The 16,973-nt window shown below is 36.7% G+C and overlaps 1 protein-coding gene across 4 annotated transcripts in view; it reads right to left on the bottom strand.

Moving 5' to 3' along the window:
* PDE7A (phosphodiesterase 7A) overlaps positions 1–16,973 on the bottom strand; it is a 111,205-nt gene that overhangs the window by 24,564 nt on the left and 69,668 nt on the right. For all 4 annotated transcript variants that reach the window (XM_032882651.1, XM_032882652.1, XM_032882649.1 and 1 more), the window contains exons 4-5: positions 3,120–3,271; positions 986–1,049 (exon numbers count right to left, since the gene is read on the bottom strand). In XM_032882651.1, coding sequence (XP_032738542.1) covers positions 986–1,049; positions 3,120–3,271 — 216 coding nt within the window. The remainder of the gene's footprint in view (positions 1–985; positions 1,050–3,119; positions 3,272–16,973) is intronic.

The raw sequence follows: 16,973 nt of genomic DNA on the forward strand, positions 1-16,973 counted from the left end.
GATCCTCCTTGATTCTCAAGATGAATAAAGTTGTATCTTTGACCATTTTCCATGTCTTCCTTATGAAATGAACTTCATTCCAAAGTAAAATAAGAAAAAAAAAATGGTGATGTTGAAGTATATCGTAGTGAACTACAGAGCCGTTACTTCATCCTAAACACTCAGAAGTGACTTTCTCTCAGTGCACTTTCCACTCTGCTTCACTTACTAAAAAGATGCTTAGACAGGAACAAAGTCTAGTTGAACAACATGTACCATTTTTTATGCCAAAAATTTTATCCTAAATAAAAATGATTCCCAAAGGGAATCCTTTTCCTGTTCCCAAAGAGAACAAGGAAATAGGACACCTACCCCTAAAATAAAACAAAACACAGGAGGGGGTAAACAAATTAGAATCACCTAGTGTTTTCAGATCACTCATATTCTATAGATTCTGATAAGACTCCAAAGAAGCTACAAGCTCATCCCCATCCAACCATGGAGAAGCAGTGTCAGAGGGAACCACTGATTAGAATATATTCTCTCTCTCAAGTGTTCACAGAAAGAAAAGCCCGAGGACCACAAAGTCAGAAGAAAGGATATCTTTCAAAATGTCATGAATCTACCACATATCTGTGGCTATCAAAGCTGGAATACAGCATCAGAAGATTCACTGTAAATAGCCACAATCCAAAAGAAACCAAAACAGAAAAATAAAGAACATAATGAGGTAATAATTTCACTTTGGGTTATCCATAATAGTAACATGAACTAGGGTGATGATTATAACTTTTGATTACTGCTAAGAGGAATGAAAAAATAAAACTATGACAGCGATTCTCTGGCTTAGATAGAGATCAGTAACTAAGAAAAGGGACAAAATGGTGTTCTTCTGCCAGCAGAGGGCTCACCACCTAAAGAAACAAAAGCAACGACCCGCCAGGGCCTATACCATCAATGCAGCAGTCTAGAGTACACAGTTATTTGAGTCAAATTCTTCACTTACCATTTGTTAGTCTATCAAATAGAAAGATATCAAAATTCCAATTTCCAACTTTTTCCAGCATACACTGAAATGAAAACCAAACATTCCTACTGTAATTTAATTTCAGTAACAGTCTGTCTCTTGCAGATAGCCCATAGAGAAGTTAGTGAAAATGGAAAGTGATCTAAGAAATGCTAAGTATCATTTTCTTTTTAATCATGACATTTCCAGCTGACTCCAAAAACTATCCAAATGTATGCTTCATTTGGAAAACCAATATTATTTTGCTTTCCAAGTAATGAATGTACAGGTAAGGTTAATGCTTCTTTCAACTCACTGCTATACTCCCATGAACTTTTCAAGAATTCTAATTTAATACCACGGAAGTGTGGTTCATACACTGCATGAGTCTAGAAACTAGATTTTAAAAGTCTAGTAAAAATAAGTTATAATAGCTGGGTACTTACAGTATTCCATACTGTTAAAAGTGCTAGTTCACTCTTAATATTCATATCAACACTATGAAGATGGTATTGTTTTCAATATTCATTTACAGATGGGGAAACAAGCTAAAAGTAACTGCCTTGAGCAGCTAGAAAGTAACAGAGCTGCGATTGAAAATCGGGTGATCTAACTCTGAAAATGAGGCACTTGACAACTATTCTACACTATGCTTAAATTATTGGTTAGACATTTTCTTAAAAAAACACTCCCAACTTGCAGGCATTTATTCATATTCTTTAACTATCCTTATACAGTAAGTAATAGCATTTACTACATTTAAGTTGATGTGTATTTCAGTTAAACAAATAAATCCCTTAACAACCCCAAAATGAAATTGATTGAATTTTTTAAACCATATATTTGTAACCTGAAACTTTTATGGAAAGTTCACCATCATATATGTTTATCAATAAACTGACATAAATAATACTAATATATTACCAGTAGAGACTATTTACATATCATACAATCATACACAGATCAATATTCTCATTTTAAAAAGCAGAACATGTAAATTTTTCAAATTTAAAGAAAGCATGAACACCTTCTATTAATTCCCTTCATCAAACTGGGAAGCAATCTTTTTGCTTTAATGTAATCATAAAGGAGATGCCTTCGCCCTATGTAGATACACACACTTGGGAAATCTGGCCTATAAATATTAAATCAAAAAATGATTTTAAAAACACTAGAAACGTAAGATTATTAAAAAACCCTCATTTGGTCAAAACCAAGTTGCTCTGAGCTTCACCTTCATTAAGACATTTCTTTTAAACTATGGAAATAGAAAATAATGCTTATTATCACTGGGTTTAATTAGAAAACCTAAGGAATAGCACAGAGGACCACAGGGGCAGGGAGGGAAAACTGAAGGGGAAGAAATCAGAAAGGGAGACAAACCACGAGAGACTCTGGACTCTGGGAACCAAACCAAGGGTTACAGAAGGGAGGAGGGTGGAGGGATGGGGTAACCGGGTGATGGGTATTAAGGAGGGCACATGTGGAGATGAGCACTGGGTGTTATACACAACTAATGAATTGCTAATGATGTACTATATGCTGGATAACTGAACATGATAATAAAAAAAGAATTTTCTTAATGAAATAAAATAGGAATAAGATTAAGAAAAAAAAAAAAAGGAAGAAAAAACAAAACGTACAAGTCCTCAAAATATCTCAGTGATGGAAGAGACTCTGAAAAGTAATTTGACTGGAAGTCGTGAGGCCTAACATCCTGTGCTGGGTATACCTCTAGCCAGGAGGCAACCTCAAACAGGTCTCTGATGCTCTTCAGGCCACAGAGTCCTTACCTACGGAATAGTCTAATTTAGTCTAATTTCTAGAACAGCTATAATATTCTTCTCAGACTTAAGAATCTGTGTGATTGCATAGTTTAATGTCCTACTAAGCTACTTGTTAATGTTAAAATAAATGAAAACATTTTCACTATTTTAGTAACTTACAGAAATTTCCCTTGCTCTGTAATACCTAGTTACAAAATGAACATGTGCTCTAAAGGAAAAAACCTGAAAAATGGGCTTAAGTGATTTTTGCATACGGAGAGAGGTTCTAATAATTCAATACTACATGGTGGGGAAGGCTTCATTAAACTTATCAAAAATTAATGTTTTCTTGAAAAAGCAATACACACCTTGGCTTGTCCATTATAATCATCATCTAAAATGTTGAGAGAATTTGAAACAGTAGTACCACGAAAAAAGCGTGAAGATCTAAGATACCGTTGGAAACTTAGTAACCTTCTGATATTCCTTGCAGACACAGAAACTTCGATTTCAGATTGAGCTGAAATAAAAGAAGTAAAAGGTGAGTAAAGCAAGTCAAAACTGTGCATACACTATTTTTGTATCACCCCTTTTTAGTTATATATAAATAAAAATAACTCATTATACCACATTTCTAGGAGAGAAGAAATACTTTATATTTTCAACTAAAGAACTAGGAATGAAGGGGTAAATGGTCAATTTTGACAGCACTTAGAAAGCTAATAATGAGTGTGGCTGGATTAATCATCAGGTTTTTTTGTTTTTTTTTTTTAACTCTGAAGAACTATTAACCTCTCATTCCATTGCTTGAGTTTACTATATAAACTTTATGGAGCAGAAAGATAAAACCTTGTTTATCTATCCTTCATAGGGAGGAGCCAGGTCCCAAGTTGAATCCTAATGAGGTATCATTTCAAATACTAAGATAATTTTACTTAAGAGGAAAAGGAGATGGGCTGGAGAAATAAGTAATTTCTAATCCATAAGAGTTCTACAGCATAGGGACCAAAATCCTGTAAGATAGAAAAGCTCAAGAAGGAGCAAGTCTAACACAACCATTTTTTTCCCTCTAGTTTTAGAACAAACAAACTAACCAGAGGAAGTAATGGACTTGGGTTAAAAGCCACCTCCCAGGGAATACACATTATCTTCAGACTCTAGAATCAAACTAAATTCAGTGAAATGTTCATAATATAAAACACATGAAAATGGAGACTAATGATCAACAACTCATCTTAAAATAAACTCCATCTCCTTAGTCGGGAAGAAAAGGTATCATTCGTGCTCCAGGTTCTAGCTCTCTTCAGATTTGACTCAGATTTGATTTTAACTGCTTATTTACCTGTCTCCAATAAATGATGACCTCCAATGTAGGCAAGAACTATCTTCAGCTCTTTATTCCAAAGCCTAATAATAGCACCAGGTAGATATGTGAAAAATATACTAAATAAATGCATCCTATTTTTGAAATACCTGATGAGTTTTCAGATTCCCATATACTCACAGAAGCCAGAAATAAAATAATATACGTTGTTAAGTACATACTTCACAATGTATTCATTTTTCATTTCACCAAATCTAAAATAGAAAGTATCTACAACAACTGTGGAATCAAATTCCTGGTCTTTATCAATGTAACTTACAGTAAAAGGACTGGAACCAAAATGGTAAAACTATTAATATCAAGTGATAATGTCCAAGTAGAATTAGCAAGTTTGAGGAAATGAAGGTTGACTAAATTCTGTGAAAACAATGTTCCCAAGTGCTTTGAAAAAAGTTCCTCATTTAGTCCTTAGCAATCTCAAAAGATAAATATTATCCTTCACTTTACACATGAAAACACTGAATCAACAAGAGATTAAGTAACTCACCCAAGGTCACACAGCCAATACAGGATACAAGTAGATTTTAAAACACAGAACTATTTGCTTATAAAGCCTATGTCCACACTATGACTGCTAAGTTTTTATTATATCTTTACCGTATTGGTTATTAATTATAAAAATTTTGTGTATAAAATTATCCAAAACTGTTTACTTAGACGAAAGCATGCAGAAAAAGAAACAGAGGGGAAAGATGCTATTGTTTAAGAATTTATGCCTGATATTATCCTTCTAGTCCAATTCTTAGAAAAGAGCGAATCTGGAAGGGACAGAGTTGAATGGTACGAATATATGGGGAGCAGATGAGATCTAATTAATACGATACTAGCACTACCGTCTCTGTTTTCATAAGGCACCCTACAGTTCTAGAAAAGTGAATTCATATCAGCTATCCCGTTCAGTAATCAGAATAATAAGAAGATGACAAGAGTATCACCCCATTTTACAGTTACAACCTTAGAAACCAAAGTAGAAATGCAATACAGTTAATCTGTGGGAGCTAAAGCACTTAGAAAATTCTAGAAAATGTTGCAGAATACATGTATTCTATACATTATGGAAAGGTAACCTAAAAGAGTTCAAGGTCATGAGCATGCCTTCATGAGCATTTCCTTCAATTTATCTTAAATCGCACACAAAAGGTAACAATTTTATCACCGGCAATTACACTGCATCCCAGTGCGCGTGTGTTTGCATGCATGTATAGAGAAGTAACAGTAGCATCGCTGCTTTCAAATTCTATAGCCAAACTCATGCACCCCAGAAATAAATGTGAGAATCTCTTTGGGAGGAGAGCTGCACAAGGACCAAAAAATTAACGAGCCTCATTTGAGGGGAAAACCCTAATAACTCAACGCACTATGCTGAGTCCTCCTATCAACACAGCAGGATTCACAGTGTCAGTGGTTAAGACATCTGGGAGCCTGGTAGCCAGAGCCCTATTCACAAGATCACAGCTGTATACGCCTGCTTTACTCCTATTTTCTGGGTAATTTCTGAAAAGTCACAACCTCTTACTGTCTCATTTTCCTTAACTGAAACAAAACAAAACAAACCAAAACAAAAAACTAAACATGGGGCGCCTGGGTGGCTCAGTAGGTTAAAGCCTCTGCCTTCGGCTCCGGTCATGATCCCAGGGTCCTGGGATCGAGCCCCACATCGGGCTCTCTGCTCTGCAGGGAGCCTGCTTCCTCCTCTCTCTCTCTCTGCCTGCCTCTCTGCCTACTTGTGAACTCTGTCAAATAAATAAATCAAATCTTTAAAAAAAAAAAACAAACTAAACATAATTCATGTCTTCCTGTTTCCCAGAGTCCTGAAGTTGGTACACATTATCCAGAATTCTGGTTTGACCATACTGAGTTGAGAATGAATATTAGACACTGACTCAAGGGCAAATGCTCTCTCACAAGAGCCTAGCACCATCCAGCAAGACTACTCCCATAAATAACCTATACAAAGGATCAGAAACAGAGCTTCATTTAACGATAGAACCAGACTTAACAAGTACTGAGTATTTCACAGACAACGTAAGAAAGGGGAGAAGCTGTCCAGATGAAACAGCAAATCACCCAAAGTGTTTTCTTTCTAGAAGGCCTGGGGAAGATTACTTAAGAAGATTACATTGTGGAAGACTGAAAATCCCATAAGATCCTCCAGAGACAGCAGCTAAAACTACCCCTAAGCTTTGCCTAAGACTTTATGTCGAACCAGAATTTGGGGGAGAAGGGAAGAGAACATTTGATTTTTCTATTAGGCTAGTTATTGAATATGTCATGCATTCACATGTCTAAAAAATGGAAGAGGAAGCAAGATGGGACAAAGAAAAGCAGGGAAAGAATATGAGGAGGAGGGACGGAGGGAGAGAAGGCAAAAGGGAGAAAACACAGTGAAAAACCTAACCCTACTCAGTCATCCATGCAACTACGTCCTAAGCCCTCCTCCAAAGTGATAATCTTTTTCTCTTAAGGTATTCTGTGCACCTTTCCTGAGTTTGGTCAAATGTGAGAAACATTACATACTATTTCAAGTCTACTTTGGGTGACAATAATAAAGCCACACAGCTCTCTTTTGGTTACTATTTAGATGGAGTATCACTCCCATCCTTTTACTTTGAACCTCTTTGTTTCTTCATACCTAAAGCCAGTCCCTTCTAAACAGCATATAGATGGACTCTGTGGGTTTTTTTTAAATTTAGTTTGCCAATCTCCACTTTTAAGCAGAATTTAATCTATTTACATTTAAGGTGATTATTGATAAAGAAGGATTTACTTCTGGCATTTTGATATTATTTTGGGTATGTTTTGTATGTTTTTTTGTTCCTTAATTCATCAATTATTGCCTCTTTTTTTCATTTAGCTGGTATTTTGTAGTGTACCATTTTGACTCCTTCTTCTTTCCTTCTCTGTATATTTTTTAGCTCCATAGTATTATCTTGGGCATTACAATTAATGTCTTCAAGTTACAACAACCTAGTTTGCACAGTACCAACTTATTTTACAAACACTCCACTCCGATATTCTCCAACTGTTCGCTTTTACCTTGCTATTGTCACAGACTGCATCTTTACTTTGTAAGCACACACAGATTTATAAAAAAGTAACAAACCAGATGTACAATACTACTTTATATTTACCTATATAGTTACCCTAGCCCGTATTCTTTATTTCTTTTTATGGTTTCAGGTTATTCTCTAAGGTCCTTTCAGCTCATCCTGAAGGATTACCTCCAGCATTTCTTATAGCACACGAAGGATAGTTTTGCCAGATAATTCTTGATGGCTAGCCCCCTCCTCCTTCAGGATTCTAAATATGTCATCTTACGTCCCCCTTCTGGCTTCCAACATTTCTATAATGAGAACAATCAGTTGTTAATTTTACTAAGGATTCCCTGTTCTGACAAATTGCTTCTTTTTTGCTGCTTTCATAATTCTGTCTTTGGGTTTCAACAATTTGACTATATTATGTCTCAGTGTGGATCTCTGAGTTTATCCTGCTTGGAGTTCACTAAGCTTAGATGTATGTATTTCATGTCTTCAGATTTGGGAAGTTTTCCATCTTTTTTTTTTTTTTTCCCCTTCAAATTCCTTTTCTGCTCCTTTCTTCTTCCTGCTACTGGGACTCCTAGATTCATACATTGGTACATATGATGATCTCCCACCAGTTTATTGGGCTCTGTTCATCTTTCTGTTTCTCAGTTTGAATCATTTCAATGGTCTTTAAGTTCACTGATCCTCTTCTGTCTACTCAAATCCGTTGTTGAATCCCTCTAGTGAATTTTTCATTTTCAGTCATTATGCTTTTTAGCCCCAGAATTTGTTTGGCTCCTTTTTGTAATTACTATCTACTGAGATTCTGGTTTTGTTCAGACAACGTTTTCCCGAATTCCTTTAGTTCTTTGTCCATGGTTTGCTTTAAGCATTTAAGATACTTGATTTAACATCTTTGACTAGCAATTCCTAAGTATGGGTTTCCTCAGGGGTGGCTTCTGTGAAATTCTCCCATTGTATGTATGGGCCATACTCTCTGGTTTCTTTGTATATTTTATAGGGTTGTTTTTTTTTTTTTTGAGAAGACGATATTTTGACTATTATACTGGAAATCTATTCTCTTACTCCTCCAGTACTGCTTACTTTTGCTTGTTGTGGGCTGAAGCCATCTGTTTTGACATTTTCAAACTATTTTCAACTTTTGCATATCTATTTGCCTTTGTGTGTTTCTTGTTGTGTGTGGTCACTGAAGTTCCTGATCCATTATCTCTGCAGTCATTGCCAACACAGTGACCCAACACAGATTTCCTTAAATGTGCGGCTCCAAAAGGAGGAGTGGAGGGGAGGAACAGGTTCTTTAAATCTTCCAGTAGACACTGCTGGGTGAAACCTCTGCAGCTGAAAGGCTGAAATGAGGGCAAATATCTGTGCCTAGCACTCAGGGATCTGACAGACTGACTTAAACATAAAACTCCAAAGTTTTGGAGCACAAAGTCCCCAGTGCCTACCCTGGTTTCAGCAAGCCCCTCCAGGAATATAGGCCACTGTCCCCAAAGGCTAAAGGGCTGAGGAATGGGGAATGATCACTGGTTTGTGCCTGAACTGCCAAATAGCAGCTTCTTCCTTCATCAAGTACTCCCAAGGTTCTTCTAAGTGTCCAAACAGGATCCAGAGACCTGAAATAGTAGACTCTGGTCTTTTTCTCCAGTTTAGTGGTTGCTTTGGTAGAGAGATAAACCCCTCGATCTTCCTAACCTGTCATTTTGAGTGAGATCTGCCCCTTTCTTTTAAAAGATGTGTTTTTCTTGGTCCTTTCTGGGAGTAGCTGCCCTAAACCATCTCTTCTGCTCAACCAAAGTTTGAAAGGTGGGGGAGAATCTGCATGGGAAGACTTATCTGTATAGAAACAACCAGTGTTAACAGTCTGGCACTCCAGATATTTTTCTATGAATCACTTTCTATATGCATGTGTATGTATAGTTTTTCTTTTATCCAAGACAATTCATAGTAATTTTTTACTTACAAATTCATGAACATCTTTTCAATAAGTAACATAAATACCATCATTACTTTTTTACTAGTTATATATTATTATAAAATTATTCTAAAGTATGAAATTATCATAATTAATCTTTTTGCTTTTTGACTGTTTCTGACTTTTATTTTTCTTACAATTCTGTAATAAACATTCTTTTTAAAAAAAAATACTTATTTATTTGACAGAGAGAAAGAGAGAAAGCACACAAGCAGGGGGAGTGGCAGGCGAGGGAGAGGAAGAAGCAGGCTCCCTACCAAGGAGGGAGCCCAACGCAGGGCCTGATCCCAGGACCCTGGGATCATGACCTGAGCCGAAGGCAGATGTTTAACCAAACCCTCAGAAGTAGAACAAGCACAAAGGAGCACATTTCAATGGCTTCTAAAACACACTGCCAAACTGGAGAATAAGTTTTCTAAAAGAAAATTAGAGAGGCTTCCAGAACTGTCCTAGGATAGCTTCCAAAATGTGATCTAAGAAAAGGCTTCAGTGACTATAAATCAAGGATGAAGCATGATGATGTCATTTTAAGATGGAAATTTTTAGTTTCATCAGGTTTGCTCTCCTCCCATTCTTCTCCCTTGCACACACACATACACACACACAAATGGATTCACCATAATGATCAGACATAAAATTCTTATACTGAAACAAGAAAAGAGCACTACAGGGAAAAAAAAAAGAATATCAAATTAACTAAATGATAACTATAAATAGTTATCATTTAGGTATAAAAAAGGTTACATGGAGAACTAGAAACAAGAATGAGTGACTGTGAGAATTTGATTAGTACTCTTCACTCAAACAATTAACTAAAAACTCACCCTCTGACCATACCACATAAAATCTGACCCTACTACCAATACCGTCCTGAGCTTGTTCTGTAACTTGAGGCAGGCACTATCTATTTCACGGCAAAACACACAATAGATTAAAACCGTCTTTATTAAAGCCCAGCTTCCACCAGGCTAGGACTATTTATTTTAAGTCCCAGGCTTGTTCTAGTTTACATGGTTACCTACATTCCAATCCAGCTTAGAAAGCCAACAAGGCTCACTGAATTAATCAAGTTACTATTAAAGAGCTGTTAGCTCTGCTGGTTCTCTTCTAAAATATCACATTACCTCACTATGTGACCATGAACAAACTAATCAGCCTCCAAAAACTTAATGAGTGTTGTTACTAAATGTTCATGGGAGTTACTTCCAGCCATCCATTCTTAGAGTCTCTGGGCCAAAAAAACTGAAATGTGGGATAGGAAGCACATTTAGAAGCAATTTTTTCCCCTAATACTAGAAAGTGGACAGGAAATATAAGCAATAGGTCAAGGAAACAAAAGGGCTGGAGAATCACACACGTTGAGCAGTATTACTCCCGACAGTCTCAGACTCTCTTCTCTATCATCCAAGTTGCATGGCAAAGGATGTCACTGATACTTAGTTATTAGACAAAAATGTTTTTAACAAAAAGTCTTGGGATCCTGAGACTTGATCACTACTTGCTGTAATGGTCCACAAGAGGGAGCCCTGTAGTCACTGTATCTCCACCTTAAAGTCGTAAAAATCAACTTAGATGCATGCATGTAATCACGAATTATCCTTGGAGATTATTTTTAAAATGTTTTTAAAATTCAGTTCCAACTCAAGCCTAGGGCAATGTCATGTTGAATGGTAATGGAATAAAAAACCTGGGGGCGCGTGGATTGCTCAGTGGGTTAAATAAAGCCTCTGCCTTTGGCTCAGGTCGTGATCCCAAGGTCCTGGGATAGAGCCCTGCATCAGGCTCTCTGCTCAGCGGGGAGCCTGCTTCCCTTCCTCTCTCTCTGCCTGCCTCTCTGCCTACTTGTGATCTCTGTCAAATAAATAAATAAAATATCTTTAAAAAAAAAAACAACACCTGAATTCTATATTCTAATCTCCCTTTAATTTTCCTAAACACACACACACAGAACCATATCTGAAAGGCTAGTATTAATATTGAATAATTACATTTATCAATGTCTATGGGGAAACTTTGCTTGGAAGAATATTTACATTGAGCATGTGTGAACACATGGGGAAGAGCAAGGTGCATAAAGCCACGGTGAAGTCTTGTAGTAAACAATACAGCAGAGTGGGTAAAACACATGGGCTTGGGAGTCACACACCTGAGTTCGAATCCCAGCTCTGCCACTTTTACTAGTTTTGTGACATTAGGAAAATTATTAAGGTCTTAACACTTTCCTCACTGTAAAATAGGCTTCATAGGACTGTTGTGAAAATTAAATGAGATAATACATGCAATATGTCTTTCTGGGAAAGAATAAACACTTCAACATTAATGGCTACAATTATCATACATATCAAATATTTTTTTACTGGAGGTATAACTGGTCTGTAACATTATTTTCAAGTTCAAATATTTTTAAACACATGACTTCACACTACTTATTTTAACAAAACCGAAGTTATTCTTTGTGACAGCATAACTTCATCCTGAAGACCACTGTATACTTTTATATACTATCAAAATAAATGCTCATATTTAAAAGATTTCAATATGCTTACAATTTTGTTACTTTATTTGTGTATGTAACTATGTGTGTCTGTCTGTATGTATTTAAGTAGGCTCCATGTCCAGCACAGAGCCCAATGTAGGGCTCTAACTCACAACCATGAGATCAAGGGTCAGATGCTCAACAAACTGAGCCACCCAGGGGCCCCCAATTTCCTTACTTTAAAATGAATATATAAATAGCCCAAGCTTCAATACAAATAAAAGAAATAAACGTGCTACTCATAATCTAAAATCAGATCAATGTTAAGCTGTAAAATCAATATTCTTTCCCTTAAGCAATTCTCACAGTTTATGGAATGCAAAGTTCACTTGACAGGATTTGATATAATAATTAAGATGAAACTCTTTTAAAGATTATTCTTATTATTGTTCTGGATTAGGCATTTCCATAGTAGGATATGTGATATGTTGGATCTCTCTTATGTTCAAACTCAGGACTTGAACATAGCTCCTTATTGATTACATTTTTAGTTACCTTCTTAGTGAACTGAGAAAGAAAAGTACAAAAAGATTTAATGTGTAACATACAAAATAAAGCCTAAAGTTAAATCTTCTATTCCCCCAGTTCTTCCAAGCACAATTAGAATTAAAATACCATTAAATTGTATTAAGGCCCGTTCCATATTAGTTCCCTAATTGGTGCTATGAAGTTCAAGAAGATAGCTAGAGGACAGAATATTCTATCAGTTAGGGACAAAGAAACAACAAAAGTCAGTGGTTTTCAAATGTAGACATTTCACAAGCACCTGGAAACTAGGTAAATTTTTTTTTATAAGATTTTATTTATTTAACAGATCACAAGTAGGCAGAGAGGCAGGCAGAGAGAGAGAGAGAGAGAGGAGGAAGCAGGCTCCCTGCTAAGCAGAGAGCCCGATGCGGAGCTCTATCCTAGGACCCCAGGATCATGACCTGAGCCGAAGGCAGAGGTTTTAACCCACTGAGCCACCCAGGCGCCCAAAACTAGGTAAATTTTTAAAAATACACAAACATGGGGCAGAGTGCTCTGTTTCCTAATTCAATTCAACACAGCTGTGCTCCTCTCTACACGCACTGGTTCATAAGGGGATTCTTATAGGAAGTAGGATCATTCATGACAAAAAGGCAGGGAAAAAAAAGACATAAGATAATTGTTTCCTGTGATAGCTCTGTGAACTATTATAGATATGTTGTTTACATTACATATTATACATATGATCTCAAGACAAATGGATGACTGGGAACCAACTAAAATTTAACAGAAACCCCAGACAAGATGTGACCTTAGTCTACAATACCACAGATTTAAGTAGAGGCTGGGATGCTATATTTGTAATGAGACCAAATTATAAGTGGTGAATAGCTACGTTAGCAGATCAAACAAATAATGGCTGAAGAAAATATGGTTGTAAATAGTAAAAGTACTGGTCAGGTGGTTAATAGGAAAAAGACTGTAACGAAGAAAAAGTCATGGCTGAGGGAAACACCGAGCAACAACTTTTAAGCTTAAAGGGAAGATGTAGGAAAAGCTACCAAATAGCATAGCATCTACTCTTGTGTGTGAGTTGCTATACATTAAAGACTCAGGTAATCTAAGACAATAAAATCAGTAAGACACGGACTTTTAAACTCAAAATACACATAGAAACAGATGTTCTTTCTGATCATGTAACAGTATAAAACAAGTACTGAAGTCCGACACAGCCCTGTTAGGAAGACAGGAAACAATCCCAAATCAAACACACATGAGGATCTAAGAACAAGTTTAAGGAGTTTGTAGGTTTTCATAGCGAGTCGTTACAATAAAGACAACAGAAGACATTTGGTTCAGCAGAACGGCAGCAACTAGCCTGAATGTGGTTCATAGTTTCAGATTATATTTAGGGAATGACAAGTGGGACCCTATAAAACCTACCAGTGGAAGATAGTTTTAGACAACTTGATGCCAAGGAGCCAGACCCTGCCAGAGGCTAGCATCAAAGAGATGAGTAAGACTAAAAGCCTAGAAAACCTAAAAGCTTTTAGGCTACAATTTAAGTATCCTGACAAGTTCCCTTGCTGCCCTAGTAAGAGTGGAGTAAGAGTTCGCTAAAATGAACACAAAGCTCTAGATAATGAGTAAAACACACATGGACTGGAACATTACCACGTGCCAGAAGGAAAAGAAAATGGAAAGAACTGCATTTACATGGACATGAAAAAAAAAAAACAACAACCTGTATGAAGAGCATATTCCTTGTATTACATCTTGTCTGATATTGGCAGAGAGAACATGCCTTCCAGTCTGGATGACGTCAGTAAGCTCTAGTGAATTCCATGAAAAGAAGTAACTGTCAAGCTAGAAGCTTCTGTTACTATTTAATAATGATGTCAGAAATCTTTCAAAAAACAAAGCAAAGGGGCGCCTGGGTGGCTCAGTGGGTTGAGCTGCTGCCTTCGGCTCAGGTCATGATCTTAGGGTCCTGGGATCGAGTCCCGCATCGGGCTCTCTGCTCAGCAAGGGGCCTGCTTCCCTCTCTCTCTTTCTCTCTCTCTCTGCCTGCCTCTCTGTCTACTTGTGATCTCTCTCTGTCAAATAAGTAAATAAAAAAAAAAAAATCTTAAAAAAAAAAATTATAAAAAATAAAAAGCAAAAAACCCCCAAACCCCCAAAACCAAACCTCATCAGATTTTCTAAGTGCACACAGAGAGTTACAGCAGTTCTTGTACATTTTAAAGATACTAGTATTGGTTATTATATAAGCTAAAAATCATGTGTAACTAAAAGAATGATTCATTAATTCAGGGACATATAATTTTAGAAGCAAACAAGAGATAAAGTGTGACAAAATGTCAACAGAGAATTCATTTCATCAAGTCCCGTAACTGAAGCCTCAAAATACTGTAACTCAACAGACCAGGTATTAGAAAACTATCTGTAGGAATATTTGGGGCTGTTAATCCAGCCTGCTGAAAGTAAGCCACTGTACTCAAAAGGAAGAAAGTGAAATGAGGAGTCTCCTGGTGGTCTCTAGAGTTGAGTGAAAGCAGTAAACTGGAGAAAGCCTGGGGAGGAGAAGCCACATTACGGAAGGACGCTCAAGAGCACAGGAGCCCAGGGTAGGGAGACACAGCTCTGAGCACCTTGCCGTGTAAAGTACTCTCCTGTGGGGCTCATGTCTCCATCAGCCCCTCACTCTCTAATCAAACAATTTTTTCTGCCCCCTTCAGCTTTTCCTCCCAGTGTGTTAATGATATAGATCACTCAGTGTCACTAGGTGCCTCAAACGTAGACTTTTCACAACATAAAATCAGGAGACTACATAGGTTAAACTTAGTTGAATGAAGGACATCCAGAAGCAGTTTTTAAAAGCCAGAGGACCAGAAATCTGTACCTTCGTGAATATAATTCCCAGACACAGCAGGTCTGAGCGTTAGGGATCTTTTTACCTATTTTTAAAAATTATTTATTTATTTTTTTGACACAGAGAAAGAGAGAGAGAGAGAGAGAGAGTGAACAAGCACAAGCAGAAGGAGTGGCAGACTCCCTGATGAGTAGGGAGCCTGATGCGGGACTCGATCCCAGGATGCTGGGATCGTGACCTGAGTTGAAGGTAGACTCTTGACCAACTGAGCCACCCAGGCACTCCAGGGATCTTTTAAAAATGGGATGAAAGCTTAAGTTTCTCAGTGGGTCTCAGGAAAGTGTTAATACCAACATTTTCATATATATGATACATATTACCTCTTGTTCTATAATGTAAAAGTTAATAAGAACAAAAAACAAAGATAAAAGAATGCTTCAGAAATTCCCTTCAGTGAGAAATGATACCTGGGAAAAATTTTTGATTTCTTGTCCCACAGAACCACAATAATACCTAATAAATGCACACAGAAGTTAGCATGAGCTGCCCACTAAAGCATCAGAGACAAAAGAGAAAAAGTAAAATCTGGTTAAGAATAAAGCTTCTGTGCAATAATACACCCATTTCAGGAAAAACTTAAAGATATAGCAGAATTTACTGATTAAAGCAGAATCATTGCAACAAAGATGCCAGACTAATAACCCTGACTGCAGATTTATTCCAGATTTTTGGGAAACACTTCTTGGCAAAGAGGATTCATGATCATTGAAATCCCTCCATCCTCTGTAGCAATGAATATAAGTAAGTTTCAAATCATCCTCCCAAAGTCTGGACTCTCTCAGTTCTGTAGGCACAACCACAGAACCAGTCTACTACCAGTTATTTAACAAATACATAATGAATAAAAACCCATCCTTTTTAATAAGCACATGATTACCAAACTTTCTATTTGGAAATCATTTCAAAATACAGATCTAAAATACAAAAAGTTACAAACTAAATAGTACAAAGAATACCCTTTACTCAGATTTGTCATTGTTAACATTTTATTACATTGCTTTAACATTTGCACAGCGTTGTGTGTGTGTATATGTGTGTGTGTGTGTACACAATTCTCCTTCTGAACATCTGAGAGCAGGTTATAAACATTCTGGCTTTTTACTTCTAAATACTTCAGTCAATAATACCACAATTTAATGCATTTCCTATATAAACAAAGGCAAAATGAACATCTTTGGACATACATTAACATTTACATGTGATTATTCCCTTTGCATACATTTCTGGTGGTGAAATCAAAGGAAAAATCTGTTTAAAACTCTTGATGCAGACTGAGGAACTGCCCCCTAGAGCCCGTCACAATGTTACTATCACCAGCACTGGAACAGACAGTTAAACCTCCTAAATTTGACAGGAATTTGTCTGTTTAGAAGAAAGGCTGAGCACTCTTTCTGCATTTAAGGTAATTCTGTGTTGAACTGATTTTCTTCTGTTGTTTCTTTACACCCTTTCAGAAAGACTAAAAGGCCTATTGTGAAAATAAATTTATGGGCCTTAAGAGAAGATGGATTTATGATAAAAGACAATCTAAACAACAAAAACTCAAGGCAGAAAAACCTGTAGTATCTACGGAATTTTCCCTAACTAGGCAGCTCTCTTGAGAAGTCACCTTGAGTTTGATCCCGGGTTTCGGCACCAAAAAAAAAAAAAGAGAGAGAGACAGAGAGACAGAGAGAAGTCACATTGATACTATAAACCTAAACACTTTATTATAAACTGTATTATAAAAAATATTGATAGAAAAGCGCAATATTGCAGTGTAGATGTCTAATTTCCAGGTATATTCCAGCATTTAAATATTAGCACCTCACAGATAAAACACAGAGAACACAAAATTACTGACAAAAAACAGTATTAATTAATATGCTAATAGCATACTACAT

This window comes from Lontra canadensis, unplaced genomic scaffold (genome assembly GCF_010015895.1).
Source record: "Lontra canadensis isolate GAN:19392208 unplaced genomic scaffold, GSC_riverotter_1.0 scaffold83, whole genome shotgun sequence".
NCBI classification, from domain to species: domain Eukaryota; kingdom Metazoa; phylum Chordata; class Mammalia; order Carnivora; family Mustelidae; genus Lontra; species Lontra canadensis.